Source organism: Thamnophis sirtalis, unplaced genomic scaffold (assembly GCF_051295495.1).
Source record: "Thamnophis sirtalis isolate CommonGarterSnake01/CBP01778 unplaced genomic scaffold, rThaSir2_p1.2 scaffold_7, whole genome shotgun sequence".
NCBI classification, from domain to species: Eukaryota; Metazoa; Chordata; class Lepidosauria; order Squamata; family Natricidae; genus Thamnophis; species Thamnophis sirtalis.
In genome coordinates, this window is record NW_028261387.1 from 55,461,806 (window position 1) to 55,488,460 (window position 26,655).

General features: G+C 37.5%; 1 protein-coding gene across 2 annotated transcripts in view; it reads right to left on the minus strand.

Annotated features, from left to right (window-relative positions):
• PLXNA2 (plexin A2) overlaps positions 1-26,655 on the minus strand; it is a 436,755-nt gene that overhangs the window by 180,724 nt on the left and 229,376 nt on the right. For both annotated transcript variants that reach the window (XM_087720123.1, XM_087720124.1), the window contains exon 5: positions 5,128-5,228. In XM_087720123.1, the coding sequence (XP_087576249.1) occupies positions 5,128-5,228 (101 nt within the window). The remainder of the gene's footprint in view (positions 1-5,127; positions 5,229-26,655) is intronic.

The window sequence follows — 26,655 nt, forward strand, 5'->3', positions numbered from 1 at the left end:
AAATACTGCCCAGGAAAAGAATTGTTGTGCTTTAAGTGAATCTGTGAGAGTTTAGAGTTTTAGAGTTTTATTTGGCATTTATAGGCCGCCCTTTTCCCTGAGGGGACTCAGGGCGGCTTACAACTCGTAGGAGGGAGTGCAAGACAAAACATAAATGTAAATAAAATAAAACAAAACAGTAAAACACAACATTCATTCAGCATTCGGGCGGGGCGGATTAAATAGCAATATAGCAGTAGACTTATATACCGCTTCATAGGCCTTTCAGGCCTCTCTAAGCGGTTTACAGAGAGTCAGCATATTGCCCCCAACAATCTGGGTCCTCATTTTACCCACCTCGGAAGGATGGAAGGCTGAGTCAACCCTGAGCCGGTGAGATTTGAACCGCTGACCTGCTGATCTAGCAGTAGCCTGCAGTGCTGCTTTTAACCACTGCGCCACCTTGGCTCAGTGGTTAAAATCTTATCCCCAGGCCTGACGGGATAGCCAGGTCTTGAGGGCTGTGCGGAAGGTCTGGACGGTGGTGAGGGTACGAATCTCCACGGGGAGATCGTTCCAAAGGGTCGGAGCTGCTACTGAGAAGGCTCTCCTCCGCATGGTCGCCAGTCGGCACTGACTGGCGGATGGAATTCGGAGGAGGCCCAATCTGTGCGATCTGATGGGACGGAGGGAGGTAATCAGCAGAAGGCGGTCTCTCAAGTATTCAGATCCACTACCATGGAGGGCTTTATGGATGGTAAGTAGCACCCTGAAGCGCACCCGGAGATCAACAGGTAGCCAGCGCAGCTCGCGGAGGATAGGTGTTATGTGAGCGAACCGCGGTGCGCCCACGATCACTCGCGCGGCCGCATTCTGGACTAGCTGCAGTCGCCGGATGCTCTTCAAGGGCAGCCCCATGTAGAGCACATTACAGTATTCCAGCCTAGAGATCACAAGGGCTCGAGTGACTGTTGTGAGGGCCTCCCGATTCAGGTAGGGCCGCAACTGGCGCACCAGGCGAACCTGGGCAAATGCCCCCCTGGTCACAGCTGACAAATGATGGTCGAAAGTCAGCTGTGAATCCAGGAGGACTCCCAAGTTGCGAACCCTGTCTGAGGGGTGTAAAATTTGACCCCCCAGCCTGAGTGATGGAACATTGGCCAAATTATTGGGAGGGAAACACAACAGCCACTCGGTCTTGTCTGGGTTGAGTACCAGTTTGTTAGCTCTCATCCAGTTCTTAACGGCCTCAAGACCCCGGTTCATCACGTCCACCGCTTCATTGAGTTGGCACGGGGTGGACAGATACAACTGTGTATTGTCCGCGTATTGATGGTATTTTATCCCGTGCCTCCGAATGATCTCGCCCAGCGGTTTCATGTATATGTTAAATAGTAGGGGGGATAAGACCGAGCCCTGCGGCACCCCATAAGTTAGGGGCCTCGGGGACGATCTCTGCCCCCCAACCAACACCGACTGCGACCTGTCCGAGAGGTAGGAGAAGAACCACCGTAAAACAGTGCCTCCCACTCCCACCTCCCGCAGTCGTCGCAGAAGGATACCATGGTCGATGGTATCGAAAGCCACTGAGAGGTCAAGGAGAACCAGGATGGACGCATGGCCTCCATCCCTGGCTCTCCAGAGATCATCGGTCAATGCGACCAAAGCGGTTTCTGTGCTGTAACCAGGTCTGAAGCCCGACTGGAAGGGGTCAAGGTAACTAGCTTCCTCCAAGGACCGTTGAAGCTGGAAGGCCACCACCTTCTCCACAACCTTCCCAACAAAGGGGAGGTTGGAGACTGGACGGTAGTTGTTAAGAACGGCTGGATCCAAGGATGGTTTCTTCAGGAGGGGTCTCACCACCGCCGCTTTTAGTGTGGTGGAGAAGTGCCCCTCCCAAAGGGAGGCGGTAACGACCACCTGGATCCAGCCTCGTGTCACCTCACTGCTGTTAGCAACCAGCCAGGAGGGACACGGGTCCAGTATGCAGGTGGAGGCACTCACAGCTCGTATGGCCTTGTCCACATCCCCTGAGGCAACGTCCTGGAACTCAGCCCAGAGATGGTCTACCAAGTTGTCCCCCTGTGTCTCGGCTAGATCTGCAGAGGTGGAGTCCAAGTCCGACCGAAACCGAGCAACCTTGTCCGCTAAGAACTGGACATACTCCTCAGCCTTACCCTGTAGGGGGTCCCCCGCATCCCTCCTATTTAGGAGGGAGCGGGTTATCCTAAACAGGGCGGCTGGGCGGGACTCAGCGGATGCAACCAAGGTGGCAATATATGTTCTTTTAGTTGTCCTCAATGCCCTGATGTATTCCTTGTTGCAAGTTGTCAAAAGTGCTCGGCTCGATTCGGACTTATCGGACCTCCACAAGTGCTCTAGGCATCTCCTCTGGCGCTTCTTCTCCCGGAGCTCCTCGGTGAACCAAGGAGGCCTCCGGGATCCGCCGACCCGGAGGGGCCGTAGTGGCGCAATCCGGTCAAGGGACTCTGATGCCGCCAAGTGCCAGGCAGCAGCCAGAGTCTCTGCCGAACTGTGGGCGAGAGTATCAGGAATAGTGAGATTGTTCTAAACTGTGAGTTTTTGGGTGGAGCCTTTATCTCATTGTCTTTCTCAGTGCCTCTTCTTTTTTCATCATACTTATGGCAACTGCCTTAACAGAGATAAATAGCTCTGGACATAATGCCAGTTATAGAAATCACAGAATGAAGGAGATTCTTTAGCATTCTTCTGATGGGTGCCAGCCACTGTGAGATAAAAATGAACAGAAGAAAATGAGGAACACAACTTTCATCCCCTTTGAATTTTAAGGCAAAGATTTACATCATAAACTACCTTTTACGTGTTGTACATAATGCACCTGATTGCAACTGCTTAAACCAAATGTGTCTTTTCCTGCAACGTCCTGCTCCAGTGAGATCTCCAGAAGAGTCACAATTTAAATGAATGCTGAAAGGTGCTGTGTACTTCTGCCACACCAAATCCAAAACACTGCCTACTGCCTTTCCATTTAACTGAGAAGTTGAATCTCCCAGGCTGAATAATGAATGTTATTAATGAAACACCATTTGTGAGCTTGCAGAGTTGTAGATAGTACCAAGTCTAGAAGTTTTCCTGATTATTTGCTCAAAATAAACCAGAAGATAAGTACATTTAGAGTATCCTGCTCTGGAAACACTCAGAAGAGATCTACAATTTGTGATGGGATACATGAAAGCCTGGACAAATGGAGGCTCTTCACTTTGAAGCAAGATCTGTCAGATGAAAATGAAATAAATCATAGAACATGAGTGCAAATATGTTTCCAAAAATAGGCACTCTTCTATGTAGTATGAAGAGGGAAAAAAAACATTCCCTTGGTATATGTCATATCACTTTGATTGAGATGATTGGGAAAGAGAAAACAATTATATATAGTATATGATCAGGAGGAATACATATTATATTTATGTCCTTTATGATTGCATTGGACTTATTTCAGAAATATTGAGGTCTTCTAGGTAGGAAGGAGAAGCTGGTGAGATCACTGTTGCTTGGGGAAAGCCCACTTGGGACTCCTTTCATGTCCCTGACAGGAGCTGGAGCAAAGGACAAAAGCTCATTCCATCCCATGGCACCACATGGGTCTTGAACACAAGATTGCTAACGTCCAACCCAGCATCTAACCATGCAAGACACATGCTCTGCCTTATACTGTATAATAAATCCTTGCTAATTTTGATGTCCCAAGTAGTCTTGGGACTGTTGCCTTATATTAACAGAATATTAGCAACACAAATGTTGCAAAAACTCAAGAAAAGTCAGTTCTAAAAATCTAGACCTTTCTCTTCAGGGAGGCATTTAAGCAAATGCACAAAGTATAATGTCCTGTTTAATAAACTTTTGAATGTTTTATTTTGAGTACAAGGTGGTGATAAAAAGTGGTATGAGAAGCAGTATTGTCTTATTCTTCCTCCTCTTTTTTTAAAAAAAGAGATGGCAATAAACATCCAATGATGAAATAAATACCTTCCGACACATTGCGGCATTGAACTAAACCTGCTGCAAATGGAGTGTTGATCCAATTAGCTTATTATATCAGCTTTTCTCCATGATTTCCTTATCCCTCTTCCAACATCTGTTGCAGAGTCCTTTGACCAGTTGATATTTTGTTGGTCCCCTCTGTCTTTACATTTAATAGTGTTTTGGGGGTGGGAGATACAATTAAATACATAGAGAAATCATCTTTCTTTTCTTAAGTGAACTACTGACCTCTCCCTCTTTTAGATTTTGGAGACTTCTTCTGCTTAAAGAAGCATGGTCATTAAGGCAAAAAAAGAACTGAGCACTTCAATAATTCAGTGGCACATCTCCCTCAGATTCCCTTAAGATCTTGCCTAGAAAACCTTTCTCCTTTGTCTTGAGAGACATCCTCAAGCTCAGGAGAGAACACTTAGGCTAGCAAGCCTGGGCAATTTCATTGCTTTAAAAGGTTTAAATCAGAGGCTGAAGAATCTAGCGTTTCTGAAATTCTAAGGAGTATTTAAGCAGTGATTCTATTAAGTTACAGTTGAAAGGAAGTGACTGATGCCAAGAAAGTCTCTTGGCAGGTGTGTATTAGCTTGTTTTGTGGAAAAGAAGACAGGAGTACAAAACAAAGTATGAGGAAGGTAGCTACATTACAAATTCAGCCTGAGATTGTTTTTTTCTAAAGATTGTGATTGCTTCTTGCATACGTTAAAATAAAAACCCTCATGAATACATTTATTTTATAGTAAAAATACTGTATGTATGTAATTAATTAAAGGTTGGAAATATACCACTAGTTTTATTTATAAGGCTAAATGATGCATCACAATTCCAGTCTCATTATAAACAGTATTGCATTAATTCTGCTTAGAGGTTCTTTTAAAATGATATCATATTTCTCTTGAGTAAAAGATTTGTATATTCATGGCTCCATTCCTGGAATCAGTTGTTTTATTTTTATTATCTTAACTGTATTTATATTTCTTTCACAAGGCAGATATTTTCTGTATCCACAGCTAAAAAAAATCTTAAAGGAACCGAAAGGGTTTTATTAAATAATAACAGAGGATGCACGTGGCGTGAATTAAAAGGTGTAGGGTTTATCTTGTGATAACCATCTTTTGTTGATGCTGAACTTACATGTGATGCAGAGCACACCAGCCACAGTGAGGGTCTCCTGAACTCAGACATTCTCCACAGGTTGTATACTGTTCACAGGATTCAACAGGAATCTGGGACACCTAGAGAGAGACAAAAATAATAATAAAGGAAATTTAAGGCAATTGCACTTATATTGTTTCTTCAATACCCTAAGAAAGAAAGTCTAGCTCTGCTAACTTTTCCATATAAAATACTTATCAATGTTAATTTAAGACTCATGGGGCCTGAAATATAAATAATTTGCTCAATCTCCCTCTGCTTTTACTGAAATGACAGTAAAAGTGGCACATAGAAAGGCAAATAAGATATAACAATGACTTGCTAAGTGTGGTTATCTGTTCAGAAGTCAGCTTTGGAAATAAATGGTTCACTCTTCATATATCTCCCTTACTCTCTGGAAGGAATGCCACCACCTAAATGCATTTTTTTAAATAAGTAGTATATTGATAAGGAGTATATCACTGGTTAATTTGAATGCAATTTTATCTAATGGCTATGTTCACACATGCTATGTGCAATCTAGCACAATATATGAAGCTAATGTTTGAAACAAGATTCAAACTATGCTTTGGATGCCTATTAGAAGGAAATTGTATGTTACCGTAAATACAATTGAAAGAGATCTTAAAATGTCCCTTAACTTTAAATAAATGGGAAGAGATTCCTAAGAGGAGTGGTTGTCAGGAGAAAAAAACATTCCCCACTAGGCTAGCTATAGAGAATTGGCTGTCATATAACCCAATATGAACTGCATTAGCCAATTCTCTTCTTAATTCATACTCAAGTCATTCTACATATTGCTAGGGATTTTTCTTTTTCAAAAGTATTAGCATCCTTTAAACAACGTGCTTGATCAGTGAAGCTCTCCTGAGCTGCTGAGCTGAAATGAAACAAATGTTTATTAAAAATGTACACTCCCCCCCCCCAACATTAGTGAAATCATACCAGATGCAATGTAAGAGTGTTAAAACCAGGTAACCACGATGAAATCCCATGAAATGTTGAAGTTCTATGTCAATCACACAATAACTAAGGCTTTCTTCCTTTGACTTGTTTTAGAGATTCATCACTTTTCAATAGTGATTTATAAATCAACTTTAAATATTAATCATGTTTTTAAAATGCTACAAAACCTAACAACAAATGAGAATAAAAAAATAAAGAAAAGGCAACCATTCAACAAACAAGAACATACCTTCAATATTGCAATGCTAAAATTAAGAATGAATGTGAATACAAGAAAAATCATTGGTTAAAAACTTTAAACAAACAAAGCCTTCCTAAGTTCACTGCTAACATTTCTCTTGTTGCATTTCAAAGAGCTCTCACAGTTTGGCACAGATGCAAAAGAGTTTTGGAGATGCAGTTGAAAGTTTCCTTTATCTTTCCTCCAAAGGAGACTGATAATGGCAAGAGAAAAATGGTGAGCAGTGGCAACAATGCCAAATTCTTATTCTAAGAAATAGTTTGTGCATGAACTACGTAAATAGCACAATCGGGTTTGTATTAAATATATTCTGTTTTTTAAAAGTACCGAAACAAGACTCTAGAATGACAGTCAATATATCATCTTTTAATTGTATAGTCACTTATCAGGATAATTCCAACCTGCACAACTTTGCAATACTCTATTATGGCTGAGAATAGAGTGATTTGTTGAAAGCCACAACATGTATCAGTATGAAAGAAGAATAAAAGAACTCCTAAACCCCATGAGATTCTCCCATTTATTGAAAGACATTAACCCTCTGACATTCACATCCCTATATGAAGCAATAGTCACACTACTGAAATTTACTGAACACTACTGAAAGATTCTAATTTAACACCATACTATGAGCTGAATTTTTACAATTCTGGCTGAAAGCAGGATTATGGAACAGCAAAGCCCAGAAAAAGATATTCCAGAGAGTGGAACATATTAGGAGGTAGTTACAATCCATATCAGTACACAGATGAACAATAATAGAGTCTGCAGAGGTACATGACATTTTACTTGTTATATCCCACAGTGCTACTTATAAACATGTAATAAACTTGTGCAGAGTGGTAGCTGAACAGAATTCCCTATTGCAGCCAGATGCATATACATATCCAGATGACCCCCTTGACTTCACAGGTGATATACACAATGAGAAACATACACTGTGGATACTTGGCCTATTAATAACCCTAAAAGAAGGGCAGTTTCAGAGCAATCCACAGTTTTAAAGCTATTATGTGGCATGTTGTTTCTTGGCAGAAAGAAATATCAACATAGGACAGATGTAATAGAAAGGGAAGTTGAAATGAAGAGGATGGGAAATGGGCAGTGAAAACTGATCAGTTACAAATTAATGATTCCATCTTACTGCCTGTTGGTACTTTGAGCAATTATGGGGTAATCTAGCAAGGGCAGAAAACAAGGTACAGCCTGTGTTGACAGATGGCCCAGCAGTTCAAGCTGAACACATCATGGATCAATTCTTGGCTTATGCAAGGGGAACCTGTTTGTTAGTGCCTCAAGCAATACTTCTCCTGGCTGAGTTTCAGACTGAAAAGCTGCTCTACCAAATGCCCAACCTCATGAATTATCAGAAAGGAGGATGTGACTGAAGATGACAAGGCATTTGACACCATCTCTAGGAAAAAATATACTGTGCTATCTCATTCTTAGACTTCATTCCATGATTTCATAAAATAGATTGGTAAAGTTCCTAGTATTCAGGGATGTTGTAGGATCTGAAAAATGCAACCAGAATGGAGCATAAGAATGAAAAGCTGAAATGACTTATATGTAATATAGAATTAGTTGGGATTTTCAAATTCAATAAAAGAGCAACTAGGGTGCAGGAAGACAAATGATAGAGTTGCTAATTTATTGCGAGAGGAAGTGATGACTACCAAATGGCATGGCCTTAAAATGGAATTAAATTCATATAGGAGCATACTATTAATGCTTATTATTAACAACATCTGAAGCTGCCAGCAGGAACCTCTAATAAAACCTGATGGCAAACAATAATAGTAGTAAACAGTATAATACTTTATTGTATTTTTAATTTGCCTAAGAATTAAAATTTCACAGGCAGAACATACAGTTAATTAACACAAAATAAAAAATAAAGCATCAAGTAGCATAAAATAATATAAACATATAAAAGCTATTGTCTGATACAATATAAGCATTTAAATTATAGATTTAAGTTACTGTAAAATTTTGCAATTCACTGTATGCTTTTATTTAATAATTTTCAGTTTTATTTAGTAGATGAGCATGTAACAGTCAAGTATTGTTGTTGTCATCTTCAACAACAACAAAAACCTTGTCTGAAGCTTTAATAATAATTAAGACTCAAGTTCCTATCTAAATCTTCTGAAAAAATAATAATAATGGGGCTTTATAAGTGGTGGTATCTCAGGCAAATTCCTCCTGATGGCAGATTTTATTTTTTATCAAAATATACCAAATAAGTATAGAATAATTGGGTAAGTTGTTGGTACTACCCAGACAAGGTGGTACAGACAATGGCAAGAAAATGCCATTTTTTTAGCCGAAGATAATTTTTTTGGCTTAGTTGAGAGGGTAAATTGATGCATATCTTTTGCTATCAGTGACAACAATCCTTCCTAAAAAGAGTACCCCAGAAGATGAATAATAGTGGAAGACAACTATTTATCTTCTGTTCTTCTTGTGGACTTCCCATAGGCATGTATTCTATCTCTGTGGAAAAAAGATGCTGAACTAAATGTTTCCAGTTCAGTTTGCTTGAAGACTTTTCTGAATAATATCAGTGACTGTTCCTATTATTTTTTGCCTTTGACACTATCTCATGCATCACCATGCATTTGGAAAGGAGGTAGGAAACCAAAGCCTTGCTTTTCCATGTCCCTTTGTACAGTTTACAGGATTAATTAAAATAATAATAAACAGAATAAATAATAGGCATAAAGAACCAATAGAGGTGAAGTTGTGCAGATAGATATTGTGTGCATATCAGTCATAATGTCAGGGATAGCATCATCTCCCCCACCCTATTAAGAGTCACATTTCCATCAGAGAGTAATCTGTTGAGGCCTGCATGATATGAATGGCTCAGGCAACTAGTTGATGAGTTACCCATTCTTTTCTGTCAGCCTTTTCTTCTTTCTCATTTTCTTCGTGATACCCACCTTTCTCCCCCTCAAGGAACATGCTGTGAGAAACTGACAGCTTTCTCTTATCACAAACCTGATCTATCTATTGTAGAAGGACTTCTGAAATTAAACCAAGGAATGCAGTTTGCTACTCAGAAATCAAACCATCCACTCAGCATAATATGCAGTATTTTTGGCCAATTGGATTAGGAAACCATGGATATCTAGATGAAAATGGCTAGGAAACCAGAGTATATATTTGGGAAATGATAATGTGGACATATATTTCAATAATGAAGTTTTAAAACAATGAAATAATTGTTTTAGAGATATAAGCCACATATTGTTTTTTACTATTTGGTTAGAAAAAGATAGAAAAAAAAATCTGGTTTCATTTTCACATTCTTGGAAACTCTCCTTTTTTATTTTAGCAATTAAAATACAAGTATGCAATGTCATGAATATTTCCATATTTCCTTAGAAGTATGGATCCTATTTGTTTCTGGTATCCACCTTCTTTAGTCTTCCTGATACTGCTTGCTTGCTTATGTACCATCAGGTCATTCGCACTTCCTTTTAGTCACATAAACGTTTTGCCTATGATCATCTATCCCTGATCTAATCACCACTGTAATTGAGTCCATCCATTTTTCTGCTGGTTGTCGTCTTCTTTTTTTTCAGTATTAGAGCCTTCTGCAGAGAACTAGGCCTCATATAATGTGTTTGAAGTAGGACAATTTGAGATTAGACCTTTATGCCTTGAGTGAGAATTCTGGTTTGATTTATTGATGATCTACTGATTTTTTTTCTTGCGGTCATGGCATTCTCAGGAGTCTTCTCCCACACAAAAAGTCAAAAATGTCAAAAATCTTCCATTTGCTTCTCCAAAGCCCATTTCCAGATATATTGAATTAAAATTTCCATAATTTCCAGTTAATTATTTTGCTTCTAAATGTATTTACCTTATGCTTTCATAGTCTTCTTAATCCTCAATTGTTTCTTTCATATTGTATAATTTATTATGTCATGGTATGATCCTGAAAAGAGTTTAGTTAATGATTGTATAAAATTACTAAACAAGCAAGTAAGTTCTTATTTTACAAGTGGGAAGGTAGAACAACTTCCCTACTCTTTTATCACCAATTTTGAAGTGAGGTATCTTCACAATAAAAGAGGAAATATATACAATGATTTTGCAACATAAACCTATCAGATTGCAAGATAAATTTGAAGCTATTATAAATTCTCCATTTCTGAACTTTAATTTTTAAAATATCTTATTTTTATTATTGCAATTATGGTACTTCTACTGCTGAGTTTGTTCCCAAAGTTGAATGCAAAGAGAGCTAGTTTGGGAGCTAAGTTCTTAAGTATATCTTTGCCATAGAATCTAATGTAGGGAGTTGTTAAAAATCTGAAACATGTAAGAAAAAATGAAGTTCTGGAGGGGAGAATGTATACTGCGGTTATATTACAATAGCAGTATTTGTGTTTGTTTTCTTCTGGCACTATATAGACAGCTACAATAAAGAAAAGAGGAGTGGGGAGAAGAAAGAACTAAAAGAGAAAGGAGTTCCCTGGGGCTAAAATGAAAGCGAAGGGGAAAATGTAACTCCTTCCCCCACCACCACAAAAGGGGCTTCATGCTCCAGTACATTGGAGAGAAACCTCTGATTCTTGCTCCAGTTCACCTACATGTATGAATGCTGCCTGCTGTATCTGTTACATTCAGCAATCAGCTCACTTTCTACCCTGCCATCCAAATGTAGTTTTTATGCTGAGCAAACTAAGAATCCAGTCTCTTCTTTCTCCATTTTTTTCCCTCTGAATCTTGTGAGTGATGTCGGCAACTGGCTGGGAATTAAAACAACTGACTGCATTACATTTGCTCAGTCCGTCAAAACACTGCCCTGCTCCCAGCAGCTGGAGAGTCAGAAGCTGAAAGGAATCAGTGTATCTTGGAACAAAGGCTACTTTCATGCCAAATACTTTTGATACAGTGAGAACTCAGTTCCTCTCTACATTTGAAACCAATAAGGCCCTTCTTTCTCTTATTTCCTGGGCCCTACTTAACAGGTTTTTCCAGGGGAGAGGAGAAGAGAAAGAAAATGAGTATAAAATGAGGGAGTCTGAAGACAGAAGTAAGCAACTGTAGTGATAACATCCTAAAAGACTTGCTGTTATGCCGAAGTTGAATGAAATATAATGTTAAATCTTTTTCAAAGGGCAGCAATGCTGGTTTGATCTGTGCCAAAATGTGTGGCTGTTAGTGTAAATTAATATTATTATGTAAGTTAGTATTATAATAAACCAATAAGGATATGTCAGGGCTTCCAAGAACAATTCAAGGTGATGCTTTTGACCCTTCAAGAACTTCATGGCATGGGACTGGGTTATTTGAGGAACTGCCTCTCCTTGATTACATCTGCCCTCCCCATCTGATCTGGCAAGGGAAACCTGCTTTAGGTCATGTCTGTCAGAGAAGTACATTTGGGGAGCCCAAGGAGGTAGGTCTTTCTCTTATGGAACACTCACATCTCCCTCTGCAGCTGAATTGAGGTTAGCTCTTTATTAATATTCTGGAATTCCCTCAAGAATTCCAGAGTATTTCTTGTTTAATAATTAAAATTGTTTTAGCTTCTGTTTAAGTTTGATGAAAAAGACATCACAAAACAACCAATAAAATGAGCTTCTTCAAATTACTGGTATTCATTCCCCATATTTGGAATTCCATATTTTCCTGGTTAAATTACGGGAAATGATAGTATGATATACACAACATTTGTTGATATCATTGACATGTTCCACTAGTGCTGTTCAGTATTGATTGGCAAGTGCATTTCCTGCTTTGTAGACTTTCTACATCCATTGTTTTCTATACAGTACATAGTAGAGGAATATGTACACTGAAAAAATATTGATATTTCTCTCTACCTGAATATAACTTATTTTGTTTGTGTTTTTGTAATTCCTTCGGTTATTTAAATAATATTTCATAATAGATTAAAAACTTCTTTAATTGTCTCTTATATCATATTTTACAATTAAAACTTCTTTAATTGTCTCTTACATAATATTTTATTTAGTCAGTATTGCCAGATTTTAATTAAGCTTTGCTATTCCTAGAAATCTTGACTTTTTTTAAAAAAATGAATAGTGTAATAATTTTTCTATCTTGACAAACTAGGAATTCTGTATTTTCATTTTATAAAAGTATCTACTTATGTGGGTGTATTTTATATGAAATTATTAGCTCACAAATAATTATCTGGCCAAATAATGGTTTTGAAACTGAATTTGAGCATGTTATCATTTGTGAAAATTCAGTACTTTACAATCCATGAGAAACTATATGCCTGTTCCTGTTAATTGACTGAAGATTTGTTCTACAAAAGGCATTTTACATGTACTCTTAGAGTTGCTTTATTTTTTTAATCTCCGGGGTCCAAATACATTCTTATCTAGTCTTTGCCAGACTTTCCTAAAATCAATTGTTGAATTGTCCTACATTGTAGATTATTTTAAGTTGTTTCTTCTTGTTTTTGTTCATTTAATTCATCTCTTTTTCATCTCTTTTAATCAATGCCACCAGCATTTTCTATGTTGCTGAAATTTTAAGTGGTATCTATGGCTGGATTTTTATGGCATGTAGCTGTTGTTAAAAAGTTGGTCTTGAAATGCAGGTTTTGTAATATCTTTCATCATTGCATTGCTCTTCTAAATTTCCCCATTAAATTAACCTTTTACAATAGGTTTAAATTAGTCACAGTCCTTAGGTCCAAGTACAACTTATGCATCAAAATCTGCGACTGGACTCTCAACTGAGCTGATTTGTCTTTATAAATGCATTTCATATTACATTTATGGAACACTTGTGATTTTTCCCTATGTTGTTAATCTGGAACTTGAATATTTAAGTGATTCAATTTGTGTGCTTTTTAAATTTGTTACTTGAGCTTCTGTCCTGCTCATCTTTAAATTGCATTGCTTTATCCCCATATTTGTTATGCCTATATATCATTCAAGTTCCAGAACTAAGGGAAAAATCTAATGGGATATCATTTGTGTTATGTTTGCCAGTATAGATAAACTTGGTCTTGATATTCTATCTTTATTTTTATGTATTTTAATTTTTGACAAAATGGCTACCAATTGTTATGATTGCATCCTTTAATTTGGTTTTGCTATTTCTCCATTTTTGGTGCTTTCTTTTATGAAAGGACTTGCTTTGCCCTCATTATTTCACTTTTAAAAGATCAGTTTACATCATTTGTTTTTCTGCGCCTCCCATTCATATCCATTTCTAGTATATTTACTTAATATGATATATCTTATAGTGTTCTTTAGTTATATTCCCAGGATTATTTACAAAGGAATAGAAAATGAAATTTAAATAATTCAATCCATAATAAAATCATTTTATGTTTATTCTTTAGAATAAACTCCTCTTTATTTATAAGTTTTGCTATTAGACATTTTTATGCTTTTTTAAAAATATATATTTTTATAAACCAATGAGTTGGTTTTTTCCACTGGGTGGTTTAGAAATGTAATCAATTAATCAATCAGTAGCTATCTTCTGATTCCAATTTATCTGTGTACAATTGGACTGCCTGGACTTTAACTTATGAATAAACATAAAATTTGCAATCTAAATAAATGAAGGTGGAAAATCAAGAAAGCATTTCTACATATGAAGTCCAACAGCTAGCACTGTACAGGTCCTATATCAGTGGTGGGTTCCTACCAGTTTGGCCCAGTTTGGCTGAACCTGTAGTGGCATGACAGCCTGGGTTGCAGAACCGGCAGTGACCCAGGCTGGCCATGCCTCTGAACTGGTTCCCCGGTCGCAGCAGTAGCCGCTGCCACCATCTTGTTTTTGAGTTCTGTGCATGCACAGAACAATTTATGCGCTCCCATGAGCAAACTGGCAGTAACGCTGGCTAGAACCCACCCTTGTCCTATGTGATCATTATGATCCATTGTAACTGCATTTTCATTATATACAAATTCTGGAGACACTTGCATTCTTTAGATACTAGATTAGAATAATGCAGGTATAAAAAGAAGGGTATTTTTTGTTTAGGAACACTTTTTTTGTCAGGGATCATATGATGGGGTTACATGGATGGTGGAGGCTGAAGAGTGGAGAATGTATCTCTTGAATTGATTCTTGACTATGGAATATATTCTCTCCAAATTGGCCTTTCTTAACATTTAATAAATTGGTAAATTCACTTTTACGAATAAAAGTGAATTTATTAAATATATTTACCAACATATTGGTAAAATATATTTACCAATATATTATCTCCAAATTTGCCTTTCTTAGCATTTAATAAATTGGTAAATTTACTTTTTTTACTCCAGACTTTTAATAGTTAAATGATTTTAACATTCACTTTAAAGTTTTATCTTGTGTTTTTGTTATTAGACATCGTGAATGTTCATTTCACATAAATCACAACTGGCATAAAATTCTCAATTGGTCAGAAGCATTCTGTCACAGAGACACAACTTGAATTTCCATTGATGAAGGACTGCTCAAGAATACTCCATACTGGGAGACAAAGTGACAAAGTTCAGAACTCACTAACAACAGAACATCAAATATAAACAGCAAGTGGCAGTGTATGCCTACCTTGAAAAGAAAGAAAGAAAGAAAGAAAGAAAGAAAGAAAGAAAGAAAGAGAAAGAAAGAGTAAGAATAATGAGAAAGATAGAAAAAAGCTAAGGAAGATCAGACTTGGTGAGTTCTTTGATGGAAAATTAGCAGGAAATACCTTAGCTGTAGGCTAGACTAAGAGAAAAACTAGGAGAAAAGCTTTATGGAGTTGAGTCTGGTTCAAGGGAGTTTTTGCCATTTTATCACAAAATAGTTGTTATTGCACATTGTTGAGAAATTAATGTGGGTAATTTCCAGTTCAGTTTGGACCCACCACATTCATAATCTCTATTTTCAGATCAGAGCAGAGCAGAATAAACAAGTACCCCATCATCACTTCAGCTAGCCAAAATGTAACTTAATGCTATGTTAAACATTAGCACAACATCAAAACAATTAACTGGCAAAAACAGAATAGAAGACAGGCGAAAGTGGTGGAGAGAGACACAACTTGAATTTCCACTGATGAGGACTGCTCAATGAATATTCCATACTGTAAACTGGGAGACAAAGTGACAAAGTTCAGAACTCACTAACATAACATCAAATATAAACAGTAAGTGGCAGTGTATACCTACCTTGGAAGGAAAGAAAGAAAGAAAGAAAGAAAGAAAGAAAGAAAGAAAGAAAGAAAGACAAAGAAAGAAAAAGAAACAAGCAAAGAAAGAATAATTAGAAAGATAGAAAAAAGCTAAGGAAGGTCAGACTTGGTGAGTTCTTTGATGGAAAATTAGCAGGAAACACCTTAGCTCTAGGCTAGACTAAGAGAAAAAACTAGGAGCAAAGCTTTATGGAGTTGAGTCTGGTTCAAGGGAGTTTTTGCCATTTTATCACAAAATAATTGTTATTTCACATTGTTGAGAAATTATTGTGGGTAATTTCCAGTTCAGTTTGGACCCACCACATTCATAATCTCTATTTTCATATCAGAACAGAGCAGAATAAACAAATACCACATCATCACTTCAGCTAGCCAAAATGTAACTTAATGCTATGTTAAACATTAGCACAACATCAAAACAATTAACTGGCAAAAACAGGATAGAAGACAGGCCAAAGTGGTGGAGAGACACACACACAAAGAACAGGCAAGGATTTATGCTATCTAAATTTCCAAACAGTGACATCAAAAAGGAACAGAAATTTATAGATTCCACTGGAAAAAATTACTATGGGAATTGATATTCAAAACATAGTGGCCTTTGATTATTCCATACTTAACCCTTTATATAAAATAGAATAGCAGAATAGAGTCAGTTTAGATTAGATTAGATTAGATTGCTTTTATTTATAGGCCACCCTTTTCCCTGAGGGGACTCAGGGCGGCTTACAACCTATAGGGAGGGGATACACGTAATGACATATACAGACAATACACAATTAAAAAATAGAAGCAACATTCATACATCATTCGGGTGGGGACGGATCCCAATCTTTAAGCCCAGGCCTGGCGGGATAGCCAGATCTTAAGGGCTGTGCGGAAGGTCTGGAGGGTGGTGAGGGTACGAATCTCCACGGGGAGGTCGTTCCAAAGGGTCGGAGCTACTACTGAAAAGGCTCTCCTCCGCATAGTTGCCAGTCGGCACTGGCTGGCAGATGGAACGCGGAGGAGGCCTAATCTGTGTGATCTAATCGGTCTCAAGGAGGTAATTGGCAGGAGGCGGTCTCTCAAGTACCCAGATCCACTACCATGAAGGGCTTTATGGGTGGTAAGTAGCACCTTGAAGCGCACCCGGAGATCAACAGGTAGCCAGCGCAGCTCGCGGAGGATAGGTGTTTGGCGTTTGGTGGCACCTTTGTTGAATTTAACAAATTCATACATACAGGCAGGCAGGAAAGCAGCTGATCCTCCTCTATTCTGTACCATTACATTCCAGCAATTTGATGGATGATGATGATGTTTCCACCACATGTTTAATATTTTCTATGGATGAGACTCAGTGTGGTCTAGTGATTAAGGCATCAGGCTAGAAAGTGGGAGATCATGCGTTCAAGTCCTGTCTTAGTCATGAAAGTCAGATGGGTGTCTTTGGGCCAGTTGCTCTCTCTCTCAGCCCAACCCATCACACAAGGTTGTTGTTGTGGGGGAAAAGAGGAAGAGAAAAGTGTGATGGATATATTTTTGCTGCCTTATTTGTTTTTATAAAAAAAACCAAAGGGACACAAAGAAAATAAATATTTTTTCTTCAAGAAATTCTTTCAGCTAAGATGCAACTTTTTCTTTCCTTCAGCGCTTAGATTTTTTTTAAAAAGAGACCTGGGTCAATGCTCCTGCTAAGACGGGGAAGGCTACTAAATATTTGCTTTTCTTGGCACATTTTAAAAGATATGACAAATAATAACCATGTATTTTTTTCAAATTTAATTTTATTTTCTGTTGGTTTCTTGCTCTCGTTGTTTAATTTTGTGATTCAAATCTTTTTTCTCTGCATAATTGTACTGCTGTAAATAAATATTATATACTTGTTCTACGAAATTCTTCAGTTTCACAGGGTCCCCTCCCCTCATACGGCATTTCACATGCAAGAACACATTGATCTCAAAATAATAATTACAGGGGTATAAAACATAAAAACATTGGATTCAAATATGTGCGATTCTGTTCAACCTATGTATAAACCAAAATACACAAGCATCTTCCTTCCTTCCTTTCCTTCCTTCCTTCCTTCCTTCCTTCCTTCCTTCCTTCCTTCCTTCCTTCCTTCCTTCCTCCTTCCTTTTTCTTTCTCTCTCTCTTTCTCTCCTTCCTTCCTTCCTTTCTTTCTCTCGTTCTTTCTTTCTTTCTTTCTTTCTTTCTTTCTTTCTTTCTTTTCTTTCTTTCTTTCTTCTGAAAGTCTTCTAAGCCACAATATTTAAATATGCTAATTCTGTCTTAATATCATCCACTTTCAAATTTTGTATATGAGATGGAATGGAAATATTAGGATCAATGGATTTCAGGAGCAAATAGAGCCTTACAAAACGAGGTAGAATGAATGTGGATTCCAGGGGATTCTTTTCAGGAATACTTTGATGGATATATTCCTTTCCACAGAGGATCCCAACAGAAACTCAACTCTGTTGATATTAGGAGATGGTGTTAATAAAAGAAGTCAGAACACACACTGTGCTCCCCTTTGCATAGCAAGCCATACTTTTTAATGCCAGGAATGGTTTTTGAAGGCAAAATATGTTTAGATAGGTACTCTACACATAACTGAAATTAACAGTGAGAAAGTTTTAACCAGGCTTCCCCCCTCTCATTTAAATGCTTGAGGTGTGATATCATCAATATGCTGATGATAACTTGTTTAACATTTCAACTCTAAGTTATGAGGGGTTGCTGTCAACATCTTATTCCAGTCCTGGGAGGCTGTAAGGAGCTTTATTAAAAAGAACAGGCTGAAATTGAAGCCAGAAAAGATGGATATCAACACAAGCATTATAATTGTATAATATAAATTCCTGCATGGCTTATACAACCCATGTAGGATTTTTTTTTTTTTTTACAATTTTGCCAATTGGTTCCTGGGTACAATTTCAGGTGTTGGTTTTATGAGTTATAAGTTTACAAGTTAAGTAATAAAGTTCACTTATATCTTGCCACCTGGGTACTTACAAGATTGCTTGATTGCTCCAATCTGAATCAGCCCAACCTATTACATTATTTGTGTGGAATGCTTGGTTATCTTGCACATCAGGAGGCAAATGGAACTGAAGCCAGGAGGCATTGTATTTCAGTGGTGGCACCAGAGCTTTGGAGTCATCTTCTCCAAAGATCAAATGAGCCCCCTGCTATTGAGCTTCTAATGGATATTAAAACTGGGTTCTTTCAAACAGAGTTCTGGTGGAGTGTATAATATTATATTTTTTGGGAGGGGATGTTTTGCCGCTTTGTTTTTGCAATTGCTGTGATTGATTTATTGGGTTACAACTTATATATTTCATTTTTTAAAAACTGAATTGTATCGTGTTGCAATGTTTTGCTGCTGAGAGATTCTTTTTTTCTTCTCTTTTCTTTTTTTACTCTAGTGGGGTATCACATCATACATGCAGTTTTGCCTGTGTACTGGGGCAAATCCTGCAGGCAGTCATTTTCATATTTGATTGTTTACAGAAATAAATCTTAAACTGCTTTATGTGAAGTAAAAGAAGAATCTCATGAATCTTATGACTGATTGCAGTCAAGGTGTGTTAATATCCAATGAGACAGAGGAAGAACTTTAGGTTCATATACTTTCCCCATAAAAGGCCTATATGCCTTTTTTCTTGTTGGTTGGATGATATGGCTCAGTCTATCATGTTTCCTGTATTGATTTCAGATTCACAATGAAGATTTTGAATATGGATGAAGCATGTTCCTGAGCATGCAGTTATGAAATACAGTTACTGTTTATGCATTTTATGCATTCTTCATTCCAAAATAATTTATGAATCATCTTCAAGGGAAACATTCAAATACACAATAATGTCTTGCTTTTAACTTGAAGTGAAATTCATCTACAACAAAACTATACAATCAGATCTGAGTAAAGGTCAAGAGATCTCCTATGTATCATAGAAACTGTAGACGTTTCTAAAGGACATGGATTTTTACATACAATTGTAAGCTTCCATGATATGCTTCTGGGAAAGAGATTATCCTTTGGATGTGCAGGGTTAAACAGACAATGTGGAGTGCATCCCCAAGATGCACTCAAGAAAGGAACCAGGAAATGCTTTTGTAGCTAATTAATTCAGTATTGGTGTTACGTTCCTTCCTTGTGAAAGTTTGTCCAACCCCGTCTTGCCTATAAACTCTCATGTCAAGTGGCTTTGTCCAGTGTTGCTGTGTGCCTAATGTTCCAGCTAAGATTGCAAGTTCTAATTTATTGTGCTTTGAGATCCTTGATGAAAGGCATGACAGGACTGCAAAGTGCTTCATCACATTAAAAAGCCAGGGTTATAAAGTCTCTGTGGCCTCTGGCAGACATTTCATGTGACAGACTCAGCTCTTGCTTTACCGCTCTGTGAAGAAAGAAAAATTCACATCTTGCATAGTGTCCCATGACAATTGCTTTAATTAAAACACACTGGGATGTCAGTAAGCTTGGTGTTGCTGAGTGACAGGAATTCCAGAGCCTGGAGGTGGCAATTCCAGAGAAAAGGGAGGGCAGCTTGAATCAGGAATTTCCTTTTTCTACCTTTACAAGACACACAACTGATTCTCAGAGTGAGACCATCAGATTTTATACAGGACTTTCATGAATGAGCTCAATACAGGTATTTCACAATTTACGACCATTCATTTAGTGATTATTCCAAGTTACAACTGGAACTGAAAAAAGTGATTTATGCTCCCTATGTCACATGGTCAGAATTCAGATGCTTGGCAACTGGTTCATATTTGTTATGGTTGCGGAGTCGCTGTGAGCAACCTTTGCAACCTTTTGACAAGCAAAGTCAATGGGGAAGCCAGATTCACTTAACAACTGTAGCAAGAAAGGTTGTAAAATGGTGTAAACCTCACTTAACAAGTGTCTCACTTAGCCACAGAACTTTTGGGCTCAGTAGTGGTCTGTATTATATGGGCTGGGGGTTGCATTTCATTTGCAGATGTATGTGCAAGGACAGATTATAGATGGGATTAGAAATGGAATTGTAGATTGGAGATGGGATTATCTTTTTTGTTTTACATTCTTTTGAAAATTCCTGAGTTTAAATCCTACTTCTTTGCCAACCACTCCAATTCATAAATATTAGGCAGAGTGTAATATTTTTTTTCAAACTTGATAGTCATGTTTATTAAGAGAGAGGAGCTAAATGGAGATATCACATATGTACAAACATGTACATTTCAACCAGTGGTGGGATTCAAATAATTTAACAACCGGTTCTCTGTCCTAATGACCAGGTGGGTAGGCGGGGCTTAGTGGTCATGTGACCGTGTGGGCATGGCCAACTCAACATTGCTCAGGTCGATGGGCACTTTGCTTTAGCTGTTACAATGTAATAAGGGTTAACCGGAGAGGCAGTTTCTGTAAGCAGGACAATAAAGATTAAGCTAGAAACAACACCAGAATGTTTCCATCCTGCCTTCCTTACAGGATTAACCCTGTAAAGCATAAAAAAACCAAAAGAATATTTCTTCCAGCAACCGGTTCTCTGAAAGTTAAGAAAGTTAAGAACCGGTTCTCCCGAATAGGTGTGAACTGGCTGAATCCCACCACTGATTTCAACAGAACGTATATATTAGTAACAGCAGCATTACTGTTATTGTAGCTAACACATTAAAATGTGTGCTTATTTCACTATTTAGGTAATGTCCTAGTTTTTAGATCAGAGATCTTGAATGCAGAAGCTTTAACACAAATTCTTTGCTACAAGGGCCATTATCAGACTTATCCAATTGAAATGCTGAAGCCAAACGTATGCACATATATACAAGCACATACATTTAGCCCTGAATCAGTTCAACACTGATTGAGAGGAAAATAAATTTTCTGATGCATCATTTATATCACAGTCCAGAATGATATATTAAATTTATCGCTTTAAAACTGTCATTCCTCTTACATGATAAAAAGTATTACATACTAGAATTCCCGAATAAACAACTTCATTGATGTTGCATATTCCATGAATATTCATACTTTGGGGACTATTGTGTATATTTGATATTTAAAAGTAAGGCATCATACCTTTAAAAAGATGCTTGTCTTGGAGGGGTAGCAAGTTTACAAAAACCTGTTGCGCAGAGCTAGAAAGCAAATTTGATTTGATTTGATTTGATTTGATTTGATTATATTTATATGCTGCCCTTTTCCCCCGAAGGGGACTCAGGGCGGCTCACAATTCAAATCAGGGAAGGGGGGTACAGACAAAAAATTAAAAAACGAAACATAACAATGCATAATTTAAAAACACACAACAGTCATACCATTCGAGATGGGGGCAACAGCTCTTTAGCCCCAGGCCTGTTGGAACAGCCAGGTTTTAAGGGCTTTGCGGAAGGCCTGGAGGGTGGTGAGGGTTCGAATCTCCATGGGGAGTTCGTTCCAGAGGGTCAGAGCAGCCACAGAGAAGGCTCTCCTCCGGGTAGTCGCCAGTCGACACTGGCCAGCGGATGGAATTCGGAGGAGGCCTAATCTGTGGGATCTAATTGGTCTAGTGGAGGTGATTGGCAGCAGGCGGTCTCTCAAGTACCCAGGTCCAATACCATGAAGGGCTTTATAAGTGACGACTAGCGCCTTGAAGCGTATCCGGAGACCAATAGGCAGCCAGTGCAGCTCGTGGAGGATAGGTGTTATGTGGGTGAACCGAGGTGCACCCACGATCGCTCGCGCGGCTGCATTCTGGACAAGCTGAAATGTCCGAATGCTCTTCAAGGGCTGCCCCATGTAGAGCCCATGGGAAATTTTACCACATGTACGTATGACTATTTTGTTTTCAGATTAGATGCTATCAACCTGCAGACCAGCCACAATTTTTATTCATATAAAAAGCTTGAATAGAAATCTAATTACAGCTTCCTTCACAGTTGTGAGAAATTAATTTCTATTATTTCTAACATATTAATACATAATATATTGCATATATTTCATCTCTTAAAAACAAGCTATTCCTACATAGCTTCAGTTTGCTTTACTACTGTATGCCATCTTTTTTTCAGGGAAACTATGCAGCCAGATACAATGATAGAATTGAAGAGAAATAGATATGATTGAAGAACCAAGATAGATACAAACTAAATAACCATTAGTTAACAGAAGGCAAAATCTACTCAAATCTAAGATAGAAAAGTAGTGTTGCTTTAAGAATAATTAATTTCCAAGTGATATCCTGATTAAAGGATATGACCTTTCATATCCTTATAAAGGAATTGTTTCTTGACTGAAGGAGAAAGAAGTCTTTCTGCTATGTCTTGATGGACTTATTAAAGTACTCTTCTACCTACTCCTGTCTGAGTTTCCCTAGCTCTCCAACAGAGAATGAAAGAGAAGGCAAGGTGTCAATCACAAGAAAAATCCCAGGGAGACTAAAGGCAGAAACAGAAGAATGCAAAGAATGTTTCAACCTTTTTCTTCTATCCACTCCATTTTTATGTTGCAGGTGATAAAGGCAAAGAATTGCCTCCCAACAATGAGAAGCAATTAATAAAGGGCAGAGTTTTCACCTTTCTTCAAAAATAGCATGGAAGCTATCTGACTCATTATTACCTCCTACTGGCATTTTAAATATGACAAGAAAAGGCAAAGCTTCTCCATATAGGAAGACTCTGACACTTGTTTAGGTAACTTAATTACTTTACCAGCAATGCTTTTACCTGTCTCACGAAAGGTCCATCACTTCTAGTTAGCCATTTTAACCACATAAATTTATGTTATTCCTATAAAATATGTCCTTGAAGCTTAGAAACCAAGTTAGCAATTAAGATCAATGCACAATTTATCTTATCATTATGATGTGCTGTAATCATGGAATAGGCCATTGAACAGCACCTTCACCTACACACTCCTTCTTATTGGATTTGACTTGCAATATTTTCCCAAACAGTTCCTGTATATATATTTATCATATTTTCTTTCAGAAAATAGCAAAGTGAAAGAGTTCCCAACTTTATATAGCTCTGATAAAAACCCTCCATTGACACTATTCAGAGCCTGCATGTCTGAATCACAACATATCTGTAATGGAACTAAGTATTGGAATGTCAATGTATGGAACTGACATATAAACAGTGAGTAGCTATTTTCTGATAAATGATCTAAGATAGACGGCAAGGGATTTAAAAGGAGGTGAAATTAGAGCCACTACATCCTCTTCCAAAAAATATCAGTGATGCCTTCTTCCATCACTATAAGCATGGTATATTCATCCTAAGAACAAAAGCCACCTAGTCTTAGAAATTGCAAATGGATGAAAGAAAGAGAATGAAAGAGGCCACATAGGTCTAAAGATGACAAATGCTTCTGCAGGATCCCTGTAAATAATAGAACCTTAATCTTAACTCTTATCACTTTGTACCTCCTACATTTCTATTTCTATTGCATTCATCAATGTTAACACTCCAAACTGTTTCCACTGAAGCTGCAGTAAGCAAGATAGCTTAAGTCTTCCTCCAGTTTAAGGAGGGAAGAGTAACGCTACAATAACAGATAAATCTGGAAATAATATCACTAAGAAAGCTATGAAACATCACAGAAAAAAAGGAAGAGGATGAATGTATTTGTACATAGTACTTCTACATTTGTGACACTATGATTAAAAAAAGAAATATATTTCAAATAAGGAGGAAAAATGGCCAGCTACTGTCTGCATCTATGCAGTCTGCTATGCACATTTAACCATTAATGGGTAACTTAAACACTCCGATTCTTTTTCTCAGCTCTTTAAAATAGATTGAAGAATATAATCCTTCATATATATGACTCCTTTAAATAGACAATCCTCTTTCAGCCATCTCCTATGACAGTCCTCAGTATTAAGTAGGAGACATAACTGTCCTGTGATACAATGCTAAGCAGTATTTGAAGTCTGCAGCAACCTGGATTTAAGAGGGAGATGATGATTTGGAACGTGTGTGAGCGTTCACATAACACTTGTCAGTTCCTTTATCAAGGCTTGCATGGGAGTGACTGAGCAATCCCAGGACATGACAGAAGTTCTTTAAAGAGCTGCTAATAAGTATTGTGAGATGCTCTTGGGTCTCTTTTTCCTTTGAAATCTATATCATTAGCATTTCTAACAGGGATGAGAAACAGTAAACTATAGTTTCCAAAGTAGCATCTATCACACTTGTTTCCAAAGGTTGATAAAGGTATGTAATCAACTTTTGATGCTCTGCTATAGCATTTGAGGTTTTGCAAAAGAATGTCAAATATCCTCCTTAACCATGAGGATCATCATCATATGATTTATGATTGCAAATTATCAAAAGCTGATACCTCTTGTGATAAAACTGGTGAAACCAAAACAAGTAGCTAAAGGAAGCTGCATTACTTAAGAAATATATCTGCCATACATTTAGCAATAGTATGCTATGGTAGCACAGTTGATTTCAAAGTCCAAATTCCAACGACTGATAACATTTCTTCAACACATTATTATTATGATCATAAATTGCATATATTTTTTTGCAATAAACAATTTTGGTAATTGTTCTAATAATAAGAACAAAAACACAAAACATTTGCAAAATAAGATATGCTAGTGTTTTACATGTCATTTACTTTGTTTTCATTTTTTGGCTGTTTCAAAATGGATAGTATTTAACATTCTCTGTCACAGGCATTAACCTAGCATTTCTTCATCTCACTTTTCTACCAAGACTCTTAGAGCACAGTAACCTTTTTTGTTTAGCTAACATAACAGCTTTGAGGCTCACTTTTTACTTCCCTAATTACAGAACTTCCTACTCAGTAATTAAATGATAAAGATTCATTACAGTTTTCCTTGATTGCCTGATTGGCTCTATTTTTCAAGGTCCATAGGGACATTCCACAACCCTTGCATTTAGAATCACATTTCTTCTTAAATAGCCACCAAAGCCATAAGCTATTATAATAGAAAGAATGGATTAAATAAAAAGTATATGTGTCTGTCTGGGTGACATTCTGGACCTCCCTGCCCTCCCTGACCAGTCCCACCTTAGTGATTGCTACCAAAACAAGCAGCTGACCTCTCTGACTAGAAATCAACACATGAGCCTTCCTGTCTGTGGCACGCCACCTTGGAGACCTGTTGTGGGGAAAGGAGTTCAAACAGAAAATCTATTTTTAATGACTTTGGGGAGTTCTGGGGAGATGCTGAGTAATTCACTGTAATTAAAGCTATCCATCACTCAGTGAATAAGAACTGGAAGTTGATGAACTTTGCTGTGCTATTTTTGTCCATTTAGTGTATGTGTCTGTCTGTCTGTCTATCTATCAATCTATCTGTCACCTATCATCATCATCATCATCATCATCATCATCATCATCATCACCATGTCTCTCTCTCACCACACACACACACACACACACACACACACACACACACACACACACACACGGACTAAGAAATCAATGTGAAGCAGCTATGCACATATACACAGTATAGCTCATCATTTTGAAGTTCTTGGTGGTTTATGCAGTATGAATTTAGAGAAAATAAATATAAGAGACATATCTGGATTGTACTAAAAATGGGGGACGTTATATTTTTTATTTATTTTATTTATTGTTTATTACATGCTAGCCATCATCGCCACTCAACAAACAACTATAGATTTGGATTTGTAAGACCTGATTTTAAGACAGAATCCTTAAAAAATAAAAAAATGCTATTCAAAATATATCCATATAATCATTAAATAATTTCATTTACCCCACTCATTTGTGGATTTCACATGACACTAAGCCACAGGTTTTAATCTATTAAGTAATCTGTAATTGACTTGGTCAAGCTAAACTATAAATTATTGTACAATGCAGAATGGGTCACACTTATTTTTAGCCAACATAAACATATTACACTATGGCTTTCATCTTATTTTATTTTTCATTGCCTACCTAGATGGAAAAGTTTACAATTACCTTTATATTCATAGATTTGTAAGGTATGCAAGGCAATTACTGACTTGGATCAAAACTTCAGGGTCTGTTACTAAGGTTTTTCTGGATTCCAGTCCCACCAGTAATTGGAATAAAGTTATGCCAATTTTAGCAAAACACACAATGGAAGAATAGTCTTATATATTTTTGTTCCACAAGAAAATGATGGCTTTA